At 41.2% G+C, this 16,467-nt stretch overlaps 1 protein-coding gene across 1 annotated transcript; it reads left to right on the forward strand.

The window, feature by feature from the left end:
- The first annotated feature begins 229 nt into the window (after positions 1-229).
- Positions 230-15,271, forward strand: CTHRC1 (collagen triple helix repeat containing 1). The gene is made up of 4 exons (XM_055432085.2): positions 230-526; positions 5,643-5,864; positions 7,559-7,775; positions 14,634-15,271. Exons 1-4 carry the CDS (start codon positions 377-379, stop codon positions 14,774-14,776), a joined length of 732 nt encoding a protein of 243 aa, XP_055288060.1. The 5' UTR covers positions 230-376; the 3' UTR covers positions 14,777-15,271.
- The last annotated feature ends 1,196 nt before the right edge of the window (positions 15,272-16,467 follow it).

The following is a 16,467-nucleotide window of genomic DNA, read 5'->3' on the forward strand; positions in this document are numbered from 1 at the left end:
TGTGGTTCACTGACCTCGGCAACACCCTCCCCTCCCCACCTCCCCCGGCTCCGCGGGCGACTGATCCACGTGGTCTGCACAGCCCCGCGAGGGTCCCGGCGGGCGGGGCGGCCGCAGGACGGGGCGGGCTCGGCTGTCGGCCCGCCCCACTTTGGGATCGGGGTGGGGGCTCCGACCTATTACTGGATGGAAACTCTGGTGTCCGGAGGGGCGGGAGGGAGAAGGGGGAGAGAGAGGGAAGCGTGCGAGTGAAAGGCGCATTCATGCAACCGGCGGCGGCGGCCTCGGAGCGCGGCGGGGCCAGACTGTGATCACGTCGTCCGGGCTCCCGGGTCTCTCTTCTCCAGCTCCGTGCATCCCGGGGCCGCCGTGCGCCATGCGCCCCCAGGGCCCCGCCGCCTCCCCGCCTCGGTTCCTCGGCCTCCTGCTGCTCCTGCTGCTCCAGCTGCGGGCGCCGTCGAGCGCCTCCGAGACCCCCAAAGGGAAGCAAAAGGCTCTGCTCCGGCAGAGGGAGGTGGTGGACCTGGTGAGTCCGGTGGAGGGCACAGAGCCGCGGAGCAGGGCCAGGGAAGGGGGTGGGGGCCCTGCGTGACCCTGGGGGTCCCGCTTTGTCTGAGTCTGCGGGTAAGAAAGGACCTGGACTCTGCGGATGGTGGAGTCCTGGAACTCGCAAGGGAGAATGATCTGAGAGGGCCATCGTGGACCACAGATGCGCCTTGGGTTGGGTGGGACGCCGGGAGTACAAGGAGTCGCCCAATAATTTCTGACTTCTGTGCCGCCCCACCTCGTCCCCCGCCCCCAAGGACGGAGAGGGTTTGGGCTGCAGTGAGAGTAGAATAAGGAGCTTGGGAGGTTAGAACGTAGGCCAAGGAGCTGTCAGCGAGACCCTGGATTCGCTAATCCCCTGGGTGGGCCTGGGCCAGGGACTTGCAACGTGTCCTTTGTTGGGGCTGGTGGCCACATCTGCCAGCGGGATAGAATAACAACCCTCACCCAGGATCGGTCCAACTCTTTTTGTAACTTGATGATAGTGAGTCATGTTGGGTCATCTTCCTAGGGAGTATGTGCTGCAGTTTACTTTGTCACAGCTGGGCCAGGAATAGCTCAGAGGGTTTATGATCAGAAGAGAAAATGAAGGGGCCCAGCACCAAGCCTCCAAGGACCCATTTCGTTGTTTTATTTAGGCAGATGGGCAGTCAGTCCTTCCAGACAAGCTGGGTCTTCAGCCTGTGCCACCAGGTAGGAGCATGACAACTGAACTGAGGGATCAAACAGTTTCCAGGAGAGCAATAAATAGCCCAAGTTCTTTCTTTCTTTGGTGGCCCCCATGGCATGCAGTATCCTAGTTCCCTGACCAAGGATGAACTCATGTGCCCTGCATTGGAAGTGGGGAATCTTAACCACTGGACTGCCAGGGAAGTCACCCAAGTGATTTCTGAGGGGCTAATCTATAGGCAGGTCTGTTTGCTTAAAGCTCTTTCCTTCTAAAAGTCAGCAAACCCATTGGAGGGCAGAGTGGTTTTCTGCCCTTGTAGCAAGAATGATCCTTTCAAAACTATCACATTCCTTGGCATGTAATAAACTTCAGTCATTGAGCAAATATGGGTTATACAATCATTGCAGGACATAAAAGGGGCATTTAAACATTTTTTTTAAATAAAAACAAACTGTTTTGAATTTTTTAAGCTGCCATTGTAAACTGAGCTAATAAACCAAGCTCCCTGGCAGCTAGTTCTATGCCAAATTCAAAAGCTCAGGAAAAAAATTCCTGCCATTCCACACTGCACTTTTTGGTGATGTAGTATGTAATTTTCCTCCACAAAGCAGACTATGTGTTCAGGGCTATAGTTCTATTTTGAGTGTCTAAATTGTTTTAAACTGTACCAAATGAATGTGGTTCATGTACAGTCTGCATTTTAGGAGTCTGTAGTTATGATACACAAAATACCCTTTTTCCCTATAAAGCGAGCAATTTTTTCCCTTTCCCTCCAAGGATTTACAGAACCTGAGGTTTCCCACAACTCTAGCCCGACTTGGAAAAGTTTATTGTGCAGCCAGGCTCAGGTGCATCCTGTAGATTGGATTTGGTTTTGCTGGGGGAAAAGAATCCTCGCAGTCATTAAGGTTTCAACAGATTCTATAAAGCAGCCTCTTTGTACAGGGTCTTTCAAAGCCTTCCTTTCAAGCGTCCAGCAAGCTCTGCCCCCTGGTGGCCAGTGAAGGAAACAGGGGTTCATTCCGCAGACCTTAATGGAAGCCCTGCCTGGTACCGATCATGTGCTGGGTTAGCATTTCAAAGTGAAAGAAGACAGATTAATACCTGTGGAACCGAATTCAGTAAAATTATGCGGTCTCTCAATGCAGTTTTTTAGATTAAAAAGGTGAATAAAAATTCTCAACCATAGCACAGTTGACATTTGGAGCCAGATGATTCTTTGTTGTGGGGACAGTGCTGTGCATCTGGCATGCTTAGCAACATCCCTACCATCTTGGGCTTCCCTGAAAGCTCAGTTGATAAAGAATCCTCCTGCACTGCAGGAGAACCCGATTCGATTCCTGGGTCAGGAAGAGTCCCGGGAGAAGGGATAGGCTACCCACTCCAGTATTCTTGGGCTTCCCTGGTGGCTCAGCTGGTAAAGAATCCTCCTGCATTGCAGGAGACCTAGTTTCGATCCCTGGGTTGGGAAGATCCCCTGGAGAAGGGAAAGGCCACCCACTCCAGTATTCTGGCCTGGAGAATTCCATGGGCTACTGTATAGTTCATGGGGTCGAAAAGAGTCGGACACAACTGAGCGACTTTCACTACCATCTACCATGTGCCAACAGCAATCCCTCCTTCGCAAGTCGTGACAACTAAAAATGTCTTCAGACATTGCCAGGTAGCCTCTGTTATCCAGGTATACAATTTTGTCCCCTGTTGAGAATTTATACATAGAAAAATAAAACTTTGTGTAACATCTTGCTCTCAGGGAAACAATAGTGAAAAAAAAAGTTTTAATACCAGAAATGTTATTATTTCTCCCTTCCCACTTGAAATCTGTGTCTGAATATTGTATATATCTGCTACTGAAATTAACATATCTACTAAATGAAAATTAAGTATATCTACAAAATAAGATTAAAGTATATCTATGAAAAAAATGAAAATTAAGCATAAAAAAATCAAACTATAATGTTTTGTACTTTGGCATGTCTTCAGATACTTTTGCAATTTTGTTAAATACATTTCTTATATCTCTGGCAGCAAATACATAGAAGTGTCTCTTTTTTTTTCGCTTAAAGTCAGGAAAATATCAGTGGTTGAAGTCACAAAAATCATTTAGCAAAGTAAAATTCAAATTGGTGATGTGAGGAGATTGATCGGCAAACATTAGATAATAAGGACCTTTTCCAGGTAGTGTCATTACTGACTTTTTAAAAACATGTTTATTTATTTGGCTGTACTGGGTCTTAGTTGCCATATATGGGATCTTCTATCTTTGTTTTGGCATATGAGATCTTTTGTTTTGGCATATGGGATCTAATTCTCTGACCAGGAATCAAACCCAGGCCCCTTGCATTGGAAGCTCGGAGTCTTAGCCACTGGACCACCAGGGAAGTGCCTGAATTTTATAATATGACCATATCCAATCCTGGATGCTAAAATTCAAAAATAAGATTTGAAGTTATTTTAATATGTAAGGAATCTTGATTTTTTTGTTCTTGTTCTCACTGGACAATAGATTTATACAGAATGATAGTATCAGATCATTTATACAAATAGGGATTGTTAAAGTAAAATATTAAATAAACTGGGTTTGGGACTTGAAGGGTCTAATAAATGGACCGATTCAGGGATAGGCATAGGAATTAGGCAGATGGAGATCCAGTTTTACCACTGATGCATCTGTTTTGCTGTGTGTGGCTCATGGCTTATGTGTGTTAGCTGGCAAGTTTGCTAATGCTCTCTTCCCAGGTCTGTGCCCTGGGCAACTGCCTCACACAGTCTTGGGTGAATAATAAGAAAAATCATGGCTGCAAAATATAATATTTACTGTGTGCCAGGCACTGCTCTAGCACATTTTATGTATCATCTCACTGAAGTCTCCTACAAAGTAAGAATCTTTATTATTTTCCCCTGCATTTTAGATAAGGAAACAGGCGTTGAAGTGTTGAATGACTTGTCCTGTCTCACATAGCTTATAAGTGGTGGAGCCAAGATTAAAATCCAGAGACTATGACTCTGGAATCCATCGCTCAACCTCTACATCATATTACTGCACCACTCCCCAAGAGAAAGAGAGAGAATCATAGCATAAGAGTTTGATAGGGGCTTCCCTGGTGGCTCAGTGGTAAAGAATCCGCCTGCCAATGCAGGAGACACAGGTTCGATCCCTGATCAGAGAAGATCCCACATGCCTCGGAGCAACTAAGCCTCTGCACAACTTTAGAGTCTGTGTTCGAGAGCCTGGAACCCACAACCACTGAGCCTGTGAGCCACACATACTGAAGTCTGTGCACCTGGAGCCGGTGCTCTGCGACAAGAGAAGCCACTGCAATGAGAAACCTGTGCACTTAACTAGAGAGCAGTCCCCACTCGCTGCAACTAGAGAAAAGCTTGCACAGCACTGAAGACCCAACACAACCATAAATAAATAAATCAAGTTACCAAAAAGAATTTTTGATAGATTACTGTTCCCCTCTTAAAGACTCATGGACACTTGCAATGAAGTCACTTACTCCTACTCCTTGGCAGCGTGGGCTAGGTGGATTTGGAGGCCAGAAGTGTTCCCCTAGTGACACCTCCTCCACATGAAAATCAGAGGAGAAGAAGGTTTGCTTATCCAGCTATTTTATAATTATATCTCTAAGAATTTATGTTAGGGAAATAATTCCAAAAAAAGAATAAAGCTATGTAGATAAAGATTTTCATTATGATAGAACAAGTAGAAATAACTTGGCAATCCCAAACTAGTGCAATGTTTGCATAAAACTGTAGTTCTGAAATCTAAGTCCCTTTATAATATATAGGGTTAGAAGAATAAGCATTATATCAAATTATGTTCACTCTGGAATACAGCCATTTAAAAATTATGTATACTTTCAATGAGCAATTGGAGAAGGAAATGGTAACCCGATCCAGTATTCTTGTCTGGGAAATCCCATGGCCTGGTGGGGTACAGTCCATGCGGTCACAAAACAGTTGGCCACAACTTAGCAACTAAAACAAAAATGACAATGAGCAGTAGGAAAAAGCAGACAAATGAAAGCATTTTCTCTTCCTTGTTGTTTGGTGTGTGTGTGTGTGTGTGTGTAAAGTCTGTGCAAAAAAAAAAGAATAGGAAAGAAATTGCAGTATTTTAGGAATAACTTTAAAAATCAGTTCTTTATGTATATGGACTTCCCTGGTGGTCCTGTGGTTAAGACTCTGAGCTTCCAATGCTACAGGTGCAGGTTTGATCCCTGGTCAGAGAACTAAAACCCTATATATATATATATATATATATAATGTATATACATATTGACTTATCTGAACACTGGCAACTGGTTCCTGTTGAAGGGATTCTTGACTCCTAGGGCTCAAAATAAATGCAGTTCTAATCAGACTGAGTCTTTGAATCTTAGGTGGTGAGAGACTTTTCCCCTTTCTTTTTCTGCTGCAGTACAATGGCATGTGCTTACAAGGGCCCGCGGGGGTGCCTGGGCGAGACGGGAGCCCTGGGGCCAATGGCATCCCTGGTACCCCTGGGATCCCAGGTCGAGATGGATTCAAAGGAGAGAAGGGGGAATGCCTGAGGGAAGTCTTCGAGGAGTCCTGGACGCCTAACTACAAGCAGTGTTCATGGAGTTCCCTGAATTATGGCATAGATCTTGGAAAAATTGCTGTAAGTCTAGTCTGAATTATTTTAAAGTTGAAATAAAACTTAAAGGTTTTCATAGTTGAGTGATCATTTTAGGTGAGATTTTATTTTATTTTTCCGAAAAGATAAAAAATATTAAGGAATGGGTACCATGTCACTTTCAACTTAGAATTAATGAAAAAATTGATAACTTCAGAACTAATCGTATAAAGGTATTTCTGAGACAAATATGTCACTGAATTATTTCAACCCTAAGAACACTTAAAATAACTTACTCTTTTTTTTTTTTTTAATGGAAACTGTCTGTGTTGGACAGTAAGTAACTTTCCAATCTTGTCCTAAAGTGAATTTAAATTAATTCAAGAAATTCTGCTGTGGTTCCAGACATAAAGGTGGAAAGAAATCTCCAAGAAATTACTGCACGATTGGAATTATCTAAAGGTGGGAAGTCCAGTGGTATTTGTCCTTATTCTGGGTAGCAAACACAGCTTAAAATTCTTTGGCCTAATTGGAGTAGAATGGACCAGAGATGTAATACAGTGATCATTTAAAATTATTCAGCAATATTTAGGGAGAAAAATTACTTTGTTTAGTGTTTGCTTCCAAAGTAACTGGCAAGTCCCTTGGGTGGCGTAGAGTTGAACCTGGTGCCATTTCAGGCCTCTTTCTTCTTTTGTTGACCAACTCTATGCATGGTTCCATATCCACAATATATCGTTTCTTGATATTAACCACTACTACCACCAGGAAAATAGAAGAAATTTTATTTCTAAAAGCTCTCAGGTTCTAAGTCGCAGCCTGTATATTATCCTTGCTCCTCATCTCAGCTCTTTAATGTCTGCTCTGTTACTTATAAAATGTTTGAAATGGTCTTGATTTGACTTCTGTGTGACAGAATATCCATTTAACTTTCATAGTTTGGTGACTATGTCCAGTTAGACTTTCATAAATGATTTCCTAGAAAACATTTTGTTAAAGTGTTGCCTACTTCTTTAAACACTTGATATTATAGATTGGTTGCTTTTTTTTTTTTATAGTTCATCAAAATTAAAAACTTTCCCTATGGACTCTGAATTATTAATATGTTTCCAGTTTCCTTTTGGTGGTCAGACTGGGTTTGGGAGCCTTTTGCAAGTAAAAGATAATAGCACCATGAGTCAGCAGACAAATTTTGCAAAGACCAGTTAGAGGCAGAAACCCTGGGTCTTATCCTTGTTCATAGAGTTAAAGACTAAAAACCCCGCCTGCACTTTACTCCTGATACTGTTTTCTGGTGCTTGAAAAGAAACAGGTCAGAGTAATATCTATGGGCAGTGTAGTCTAGAATGTAAGTTCCATAATGGCAGGGATTCCATTTTCTTTACTGCTGTTATCTGTAGCATCCAAAGTATAGGAAATAATTTTGGAAGAAAAAGAAAAGTAAATATATAGATTGGTTTAGTCTAAAATTCTGAAACCTGGCTGTTTTTGTAAAACTGAGAAATACTCTCCATGGAGTGAATAATTCTAAGAAAGCCATCATTCAGTTTTCCTAGAGTTTCTAATTTCAGTGTCTCTTACCATCTTGCAAAGAACTGGTTTCCCTCTGTAAAAGCCAAACTTTTTAAATGTACTTTGGGGAAAAGAATAGTTGAATAAAATTCACGAAACAGTTTGAAAGCATCTTTTAAATTAAAAATGAAACTGCTAATTAAACCCTATTTCTGTGTTTGTGATAGGAATGTACATTCACAAAGATGCGTTCGAACAGTGCCCTAAGAGTTTTGTTCAGTGGCTCACTTCGGTTAAAATGCAGAAGTGCATGCTGTCAGCGTTGGTATTTCACATTCAATGGAGCTGAGTGTTCAGGACCTCTTCCTATTGAAGCCATAATTTATTTGGACCAAGGAAGCCCTGAACTGAATTCAACAATTAATATTCATCGCACTTCTTCAGGTACGTAGAATAGTGACGTTGCACAATGTGCCTCAGATCTTTAGAGAGCAAAGGTTAGTTTTGAGTCCACTATGATGGTAGGTCATCACAGATTTTCTATGTATAGTTCTCCACCCTGGTTGCACTTCAGAATTTTCTGTTCAGTTCAGTTGCTCAGTCGTGTCCGACTCTTTGCGACCCCATGAATCACAGCACGCCAGGCCTCCCTGTCCATCACCAACTCCCGAGGTTCACTCAAACTCATGTCCATCAAGTCGGTGATGCCATCCAGCCATCTCATTCTCTGTTGTCCCCTTCTCCTCCCACCCCCAATCCCTCCCAGCATCAGAGTCTTTTCCAGTGAGTCAACTCGTCGCATGAGGTGGCCAAAGTATTGGAGTTTCAGCTTTAGCATCAGTCCTTCCAATGAACACCCAGGACTGATCTCCTTTAGAATGGACTGGTTGGATCTCCTTGCAGTCCAAGGGACTCTCAAGAGTATTCTCCAGCACCACAGTTCAAAAGCATCAATTCTTTGGCGATCAGCTTTCTTCACAGTCCAACTCTCACATCCATACATGACCACGGGAAAAACCATAGCCTTGACTAGACGGACCTTGGTTGGTAAAGTAATGTCTCTGCTTTTTAATATGCTATCTAGGCTGGTCATAACTTTCCTTCCAAGGAGTAAGAGTCTTTTAATTTCATGGCTGCAATCAGCATCCACAGTGATTTTGGAGCCCAAAAAAAATAAAGTCTGACACTGCTTCCACTGTTTCCCCATCTATTTCCCATGAAGTGATGGGACCAGATGCCATGATCTTTGTTTTCTGAATGTTGAGCTTCAAGCCAACCTTTTCACTCTCCTCTTTCACTTTCATCAAGAGGCTTTTGAGTTCCTCTTCACTTCCTGCCATAAGGGTGGTGTCGTCTGCATATCTGAGGTTATTGATATTTCTCCCAGCAATCTTGATTCCAGCTTGTGCTTCTTCCAGCCCAGCGTTCCTCATAATGTACTCTGCATATAAGTTAAATAAGCAGGGTGACAATATACAACCTTGACATACTCCTTTTCCTATTTGGAACCAGTCTGTTTTTCCATGTCCAGTTCTAACTGTTGCTCCCTGACCTGCATATTTTTTAAAAATATGTGGATGCCTGAATCCCATCTCTGATCAACTGCATCAGAATCTCATAGTTAGAATCCAGCTGCTGTATTTTTTCTAAAAAGATCACAAAGTTGAAAATCACTGAGTTAGATGAAATGGCAAAATAGCCAGTATTGCCATAGAGCAGTGGTTTTCAACCTTGTCTCTACCTTGTGTTCAGCTGGGAAACTTTGAAAAATCGCCCTGCCTGGGTACCACTCTTCTATGGAGTCTGACTTAATAGGTCTGGTTGCATCCTAGGTGGCGGAACTTCCCAAGTCTCTCCTGGTTATCCTAATGTCCTCCAAGGTTGATTACCACTAGCATATATTGATAAGGAGGCTGATTTCTCTGCCTTGTTCTTTAAAATAATAGGTACAGTCTGCTGCATTTGTAAGAGAGAACTTTTCTATATTGTTTCTGTATTCTCTGCTTGCTTCTACTGGTATGAGAGAAGGGACATTCAATTAAACCAGTGGTTACTTAGGCTGTTAAAAAAGAAAACAAAAAACCTTGGACTTCACTGGTGGTCCAGTGGTTAAAATGCCATGCTTCCTCTGCAGAGGGCACAGGTTCCATCCTTGGTTAGGAAGATCCCATATGCCTCTCGGCACAACCAAATAAACCAAACAGATAAACAACAACAAAAAGAAAATGTAAAACTGTTGGGGTTTTATGTTTTTTTTGGGGGAAGGGTTGATTTGTTTCATTGTATTTTAAGGTTCATTGAAAGAGTTTAGAAGCTACGAAAAAGTAGAAGGGGAAAAATACCTATTAGGTTGGTGCAAACGTAATTGCAGTTTTGGCTTGTGAATTTTAAACCATTATACCTAGGCTCAAACACATCTTTATTAATCAAAATAGGGGCCATTATAATCAACACATTTTTGCCAATGAGAAATAAGTTTGTTTGTTCCTTTAGTGTAAAAATCTGTGCTTTGAGACTTGATGAACTCTTAGAAAGCATTTTTTGCTTCTTGCTGGTTGTGGAAGTGTTTACTTTGCAAAAATTCTGGATTCTTGAAGAAGTGGTAGTAGGTTGGCAAGAGGTAGGTAAATATGGCAGATGAGGCAAAACTTTGTAGGTTGTTGTGCAATGTGCAATCAGGCATTGTCGTGGAGAATTGTGCCCATTCTGTTGACCAGTGCCAGCTGCAGGCATTGTAGTTTGCAGTGCATCTCATCAATTCTCGGGCTTCCCAGGCAGCTCAAATGGTTAAGAATCTGCCTGCAATGCAGGAGACCCAGGTTTGATCCCTGGGTTCCAAAGATTCCCTGGAGAAGGGCATGGCAACCCACTCCAGTATTCTTGCCTGGAGAATTCCATGGCCAGGGGGGCCAGATGGGCTACAGTCCATGGGGTCGCAAAGAGTCAGACATGACTGAGTGACTAACACTTTCACTTTCATCAAACATACTTCTCGCATGTAATGGTTTCCCCAGGATTCAGAAAGCTGTAGTGGGTCAGACCAGCAGCAAACTACCAAACAGTGACCATGACCTTTTCTGTACTGCAAGTTTGGCTTTGTGAAGTGCTTTGGAGCTTTTTCTTGGTCCAACCACTGAGCTGGCCATTGCCAGTTGTCATATACAACTCACTTTTCGTCCCACGTCACAATCTGATTGAGAAATGGTTCATTGTTGGTGCCTAGAATAAGAGAAGATGACACTTCAAAAATGACAATTTTTAAAATTTTTGGTTAGCTCGTGAGGCACCCTCTTATCAACCTTTTTCACCCTTCCAATTTGCTTCAAATGCCAAACGACTATAGAGCAGTCAACATTGAGTTCTTCAGCAACTTCTTGAGAAGCTGTAAGAGGATCATTAATGCTGGTCATTGTCAACTTCGGATGGCTGGCCACTACACTTCTCATCTTCAAGGCTCTCATCTCCTTTGCAAAACTTCTTGAACCACCACTGCACTGTATGATCATTAACAGTTCCTGGGCAAAATGCATTGTTGATATTGCAAGTTGTCTCCGCTGCTTTATGACCCATTTTGAACTTTAATAAGAAAATCACTCGAACTTGATTTTTATCTAACATAATTTCCATATTCTAAAATATGTATAAAATACACTACATGTAATAAGTGATTACTCAACATTCAGAAAATTAAGATCATGGCATCCAGTCCCATCACCTCATAGCAAATAGATGGGAAAACAAGGGAAACAGTGAGAAGCTTTATTTTGGGGGGCTCCAAAATCACTGCAGATGGTGACTGCAGCCGTGAAATTAAAAGACACTTGCTCCTTGGAAGAAAAACTATGACCAACAAAGATAGCATATTAAAAAGCAGAGACATTACTTTGCCAACAAAAGTCTGTCTAGTCAAAGCTATGGTTTTTCCAGTAGTCATGTATGGATATGAGAGTTGGACTATAAAGAAAGCTGAGTGCTGAAGAATTGATGCTTTTGAACTGTGGTGTTGGAGAAAACTCTTGAGAGTCCTTTGGACTGCAAGGAGATCCAACCAGTCAATCCTAAAGGAAATCAGTCCTGAATATTCATTGCAAGAACTGATGCTGAAGCTGAAACTCCAGCACTTTGGCCACCTGATGCAAAGTGACTCACTGGAAAAGACCCTGATGCTGGGAAAGATTGAAGACAGGAGGAGAAGGGGATGACAAAAGTTGAGATGGTTGGATGGCATCACCAATTCAATGGACATATATTTGAGTAAACTCTGGGAGTTGGTGATGGACAGGAAAGCCTGGTGTGCTGCAGTCCATGGGGTTGCAAAGAGTCGGATACGATTGAGTGACTGAACTCAACTGAATGTCATTAGCAAAAAAGCTTAAAATGAGAAATGCACATTAAAATGATGTCTAACGTAACCACATTTATTTAAGAATGTATTCCAATATCTAATGGCAAAGTTCAACAATGCAAAACCCCAACTACTTTTGCATCAACCATGGACAGGGAGGCCTGGCGTGCTGTGATTCATGGGGTTGCAAAGAGTTGGACACGACTGAGCAACTGAGCTGAACAGAAATGAACTGAATATTAATGTCATCACCCAGATACACCACGATCAGTATTTGGCTGCCAGCTGTTTTGCTTTCTTGAGTTGTTTTTTTTGTGTGTGTGGCAGGTGAGCTGTGGGGGTGACCTACCTTAACAGCACATACCAGGAGAATCACAAGGTGTATATATCACTAGCTTCATTTCCCAGATTTCTTGAAAAAATTTCTCTCTGATCTTATACTTTACAATGGAGAGGGAAGAGGAGAGATACCCTCACTGCTAATCAGAAGAAATATTTCGTCATTCTTAGGGACCCAAGCCAGATACTGATCCCCAAAATTAAAATAGCACATTTATTGCTACGGAATCAAGGGCATTCCTTCCATTTTCTTCTTCAAATCCACACAATATCCTCAAGACATAAAGAAGATATTTTAACCTCTTCTCTTTGCACATAGAAAAGGCCCAGGGAAAGAAAGTACCCTGAATAGGAGAATCAGTGTCCTGGTGAACAGAAACCAAGCCATGCTCTCATCTCCCAAGACAAGGTTTGATCAGAATGAAAAGCCTCTTCACTAAGTTCTGTGCTGTAAAGGAAGACGTGCTTTCCATCTGAGAAGCAGTCACTAAAATTTAAAAATTTTGGTATAAAATCTAAAATTTGATTAGAAAGTGTTGTGTGTTTAAATAGTAGTCGAATGCATCTAGAGATTATCAGACTAAGTGAACTAAGTCAGAAAAAGACAAATACCATAAGATATCCCTAATATGTGAACTCTAAAACATGGCACAAATGAACCTATCTACAAAACAGAAACAGTCTCACCAACATAGAGAACGGACTTCTGGTTGCCAAGGGGGAGGAAAGGACTGGGAGTGTGGGAGTAGCGGCTGTAAACTATTATATATAGGATGGATAAACAACACGGTCCTACTGTATAGCACAGGGGACTATATTCAGTATCTTATGATAAACCGTAATGGAAAAGACTATGAAAAAAAGAATGTGTATAACCGAGTCACTTTGCTGTACTGCAGAGACTGGCGCAGCATTGTAATTTAACTATACCTAAATTTTAAAGATTTAACTATAAAGTTCAAAAGATATGTATTTTCATCTTCCAGTGCTCTTTTCTTCGGATGGAAAGGTCTTTCTTTAAAGCTTACATATCGCATCAACATCTTTTTTTTTTTTTTAAGAAAATACAACTTCCCTGGTGGCTCAGACGGAAAAGCATCTGCCTACAATGCAGGAGACCCGGGTTTGACCCCTGGGTTGGGAAGATCTCCTGGAGAAGGAAATGGCAACCCACTCCAGTACTCTTGTCTGGAAAATTCCATGGACGGAGGAGCCTGGTAGGCTACAGTCCATGGGGTCGAAAGAGTTGGACACAACTATGTGTTAAAAAACAACAACTTTATTTAATTATATATATATATATATTTGTTTTTGTTTTTTTTTGCTGAATTGAGTCTAGTTGTGGCACACAGGCTCTTCCTTGGCGTCATGTGAGATCTTCTGTTGAGGCGCACAGACTCTAGTCACGGCATGGGCTCCAGAGCATGCAGCTTCAGTAGCTGCGGTGCAGCAATTTACTTACCCTGGGGCGTGTGGGATCTTAGTTTCTTAGTGAAGGATCGAATCCACATCCCCTGCATTGCAAGATGGATTCTTAATCATTGGACCACCAGAAAGTTCCCTTGGTGCAGTGGTTCAGACTTGGTACTTTTACTCCTAGTGGCTAGGGCTCAGTCTCTGGTTGGAGAACTAAGATCCCGCAAGTCACATGGTGTGGCCAAAAGAAAAAAAAAAATGTAGGCTTTCTTTATTTAGTCATAAATAAATTGCCTTTTTTTGTTTTAGGTCATCTCTGTAAGTAAATAAATTCTACTTTTATGGCTGAAACCTCAAAGAAAATTTCCTGTGAGCTTATACCATAGAATGGATATGTATACATCTGTTTTTTTTAATTTTTAAAAATTTACTTATTATTTTGGCTATGCTGGGTCTTTGTTGCTGTGTGGACTTTTCTCTAGTGATAGTGCATGGGCTTCTCATTGTGGAGGCTTCTCTTGTTGCAGAACACAGGCTCTTGGGACATGGGCCTCAGCTGCACACGGGCTCACTAGTTGCGGCTTGTGAGCTTAGGTGCTCTGTGACACATGGGATCTTCCCAGACGAGGGATCATACCTGTGTCTCCTGCATTGGCAGGCAGATTCTTCACCATATATATATATATATATATATATAAAGCCAAAAAATAAATATTATTTTGGAAGAGAGATTGTTACAAAAAATTGGAAAACATTGTAAACATCACAAAATCTGGAGTTATAGCATAATATAGTTTTCATTAGGTAACTAACAATTAAACTTCTCTAATACATCTCCCCTTTATTTTTGACTATATAGTCTTTCATCATTACTTCAATTGTGATTGACATATAAAAATCAATTTCAGATATAGGTCATGATGATTTGATAGATATGTAGATACACACATTGAGACTTGATCACAACAATAAGTGAGACGCTTTCTCCACATTGATTGAGATGCCTGTATATATTTTTTTAATACTTATGAGCTAGGAAAATGAGAACTTATCTTTATGAGACCCTTATTAAATATTGGCATTTTAAATTTACTGTGCATTAACTTGATTTAATCGCTAGTATGTTAAAATGATAAAATGGAGCTGAAAGTTTTCGCCTCTTTATTCCAAAGAGGTTTGTAACTCTCATCTTTGTTTTGCAGTGGAAGGACTCTGCGAAGGCATTGGTGCTGGACTAGTGGACATTGCTATTTGGGTTGGTACTTGCTCAGATTACCCAAAAGGAGATGCCTCTACAGGGTGGAATTCAGTGTCTCGCATCATTATTGAAGAGCTCCCAAAATGAATCCCTTTGTTTTCGCTCCCTACCTCTTCTTTATTATACCTTTGAATGGTTCATTTTAGTGACACCTTATATAATTTTTATGTATACTTGGTTGTTGTTCAGTGGCTAAGTCACGTCCAACTCTTTGCCACCCCATGGACTGCAGCACTCCAGACTTCCCTGTTTTTTATTATCTCCTGGAGTTTGCTCAGCGTCATGTCCATTGAGTCGGTGATTCTAACCATCTCATCCTCTGCCTGTACTTTTCCTTTTGCTGTACTTCTGAGTGAAAGAACATGACTAAATGTGTTTACAGACCAAAGTGTGATTTCACACTGTTTTTAGATCCAGTATTATTTGTTTTCCTTCAATCAAAATTGTAGTTTTGAGATTTTGTAGTTGATTAAAATACTTTCTTCATTTTCCCATTCCTTGAACCTGTAATTTGAAATGTTATTATGGTCTTCATTTCTTTCCTGTTCTCTTAATATAACACTTTTTAAAATATAAACACTACCAGTCTTTGTACAAGTTGTAAATGTTCAGAATTGTTTTATATCTGTGAAATAAAACTTATTTCAAACAACCTTGCTATCTTTAATGTAATTGCTACTAAAAGGAGGGCTTCTGGTACTTTCTATCTGGAAAGTTGAAGATAAGCCCGACTTTCTATTTATCCATTTAACAATCTTATTTTCAATTTAGTACATGTATAGTACTATTCCATATTTTAAGAGATTCAAAGAGAAAGGAGCATTTATGTGCCAGGAAATATATTAGTACTAGCACCTTAGAAATCTTTATTTAACAAAGAGTAAAGGGCTCTGGCGATGACATCAATGACTGATAACATTCCAAAATAAGAAAAAGGCTATGTGCCCCCTAAGGAATGCACGTAGCACTATCCAGGAAGTTGTTTTGCAAAGAAAAAAATCAAGCCTGGACCTGATTTAGCCTCCAGATATAACCATTAAATTTTAGGAAATACAGGAGATAGAAGAATATGTTAATTGACATGTCACCAATCAGGCCTATGGAAAACTTGAAAGGCAACTGGGTTTCTTCAAGAAATGTATTGCAACAAAAGAGAAAAAGAAAAACATGGATTGAAAGAGATTTGAGCAATACTAACTCATTTCAATGTTTGGACTTTATTTGGCTACTTGGGATAGTAATTTTGTGGTGTAAAATAGTATTGTGATTATTTTAAAATAGTGTTTATCATTTAGAGATACTGAAATATTCAAGATAAAGTGATATGATGTCTGGAATTTGCTTCAGAATAACCTTGAAAGGAAGAGTGGGTGACAGGAGGTCTAGATGAAATAACGTTGAAGATAGGTAGAAGTTGACCAAGGTAGGTAAAAACTGTGACAAATGGAGGCTGGGATTAAGGACATTTTGAGTGGAGACCAGAACATCAGTTAAGATCTCTTTGAACTGGCACAGATTGTGAAGACATTTGTATCCCATGTGAATGCCCACCAAAGGATACCCACTGCAGAGGAGGCTCTTAGTGACAAGGTGGACACAATAACTTGCTGTGGATGTGAGTCAGCTTCTTTCCCCAGCACTCCATTGCTAGCTCAATAGACCCATAAACAGAGAAGCTGTGGAGGCAAGGATGGAGGTGATGTATGGATTCGACAACATGGAATTTCCCATATTAAGGCTGGCCTGGTTAGTGTCAGTGCTGGGTGCCTAATGGGGCA

This window comes from Moschus berezovskii, chromosome 16 (assembly GCF_049115385.1).
Source record: "Moschus berezovskii isolate FMDL1 chromosome 16, NW_MosBer_1.0, whole genome shotgun sequence".
NCBI lineage: Eukaryota > Metazoa > Chordata > Mammalia > Artiodactyla > Moschidae > Moschus > Moschus berezovskii.

Bases quoted from the DNA above. Each gene is read 5' to 3' on its own strand.
- CTHRC1 (XM_055432085.2), top strand. From the start codon at position 377: ATGCGCCCCCAGGGCCCCGCCGCCTCCCCGCCTCGGTTCCTCGGCCTC. The intron at 527-5,642 runs GTGAGTCCGGTG...TTTCTGCTGCAG, and splicing joins AGAGGGAGGTGGTGGACCTG to TACAATGGCATGTGCTTACA. The intron at 7,776-14,633 runs GTACGTAGAATA...TTTGTTTTGCAG, and splicing joins TATTCATCGCACTTCTTCAG to TGGAAGGACTCTGCGAAGGC.